General features: G+C 30.9%; 1 protein-coding gene across 1 annotated transcript in view; it reads right to left on the reverse strand.

The window, feature by feature from the left end:
- The window catches only part of LOC119590611 (uncharacterized protein KIAA0513-like), a gene marked incomplete in the record, with an annotated part of 32,212 nt that overhangs the window by 23,120 nt on the left and 7,906 nt on the right, over positions 1-1,186 (reverse strand). The window contains 1 exon segment of the mRNA XM_037939289.1: positions 226-354. Coding sequence (XP_037795217.1) covers positions 226-354 — 129 coding nt within the window.

Consider the following 1,186-nt stretch of genomic DNA (forward strand, 5'->3'; position numbering starts at 1 on the left):
CAAGTAACCCTGAGTATTCTCTATCAAATATTTTTCTGTTTTTAAGCTACAAGTTTTTCCTTTTATTTTTCTCTTATTTTGCCCAAACAGCTAGCAATAGAACTAGTATATAACAAGTAATTTATTTACCTAACAAATCTTACTCTAATGCCTACCGAACCTTAACAGTCAGCCTTAGAATTCCCTACTTATTCTTCAATAATGGAAAACCTGATACTTACTCACCTGGTTTGTATCTCAATTTGTCATAGGGGTCCGGACCAGTCGCATACAGTGAGTGCATAGAATTGAAAGATCTTGATGAAAGACAAGTGCTGGCTTTTTCCACGACATCTCTAGCTTCATCGCCTTCCTCTGGAATAATTAAGCCACAGGTTTGTAAATGTTTTAGAACTGAAAAGATTTCATTAAAAAATCTAATATCTCTTTGATAATTTTCCTTTTCTTAATCTCATGACTCATCCTTAAACCAGCCCCAGTTATAAAAGTTCCGATCAGATTACTAATGCATTATGTATAAACATGTACAGACACTGATGAGAGTGACAGTATTTTCTCTTTGGTCTTGAAGACTACATTTTTTTATCAAAATGATACAAAAAATAATAATAATAAAAGAAAGTAAACCTCTATAAGTCTATATCTTTCTACCCATGTGACTTTCATCAATGTTACCAAATCCATTTAGTTAGTCAGTAAAGTACTGGCTGGTATCTTAGCACTATTTAGACTTTTTCCACAATAACTGCATTCAGCCAAGATCAGTATTTTTGAAATCAGGCAATATATATATATTTTTTTTTCTAAACAGTACCATAGATTAAAGTTTCATCAGCATTTTGAACTTTACTGTAATCCACTGGGATGATTAAAGCAATTCTATAAATAACAGTGCTAAAATAAACTTACACAAAGCAAAAAACCCAGACACTATAATTAATAACCTATATATAAGTTAAGATAAGTTTCTTTTAGACTGTTGCAGACAAACTGTAAATCACTGACTACTATTGCCTCTCATATTAATCAACTCAACTCAGTATTTCAAAATTTCAATGCAAGATAATTTGCTTAGGTCTTTAAATCTCAAATATCCAGACAGTAATGTCTCTGATAATGTACAAAGACCTATGTAATTATGCAAATTATGAAAAGAAGAATACATGACCACAAAAAAACTAATAAT

Source organism: Penaeus monodon, chromosome 27 (assembly GCF_015228065.2).
Source record: "Penaeus monodon isolate SGIC_2016 chromosome 27, NSTDA_Pmon_1, whole genome shotgun sequence".
NCBI classification, from domain to species: domain Eukaryota; kingdom Metazoa; phylum Arthropoda; class Malacostraca; order Decapoda; family Penaeidae; genus Penaeus; species Penaeus monodon.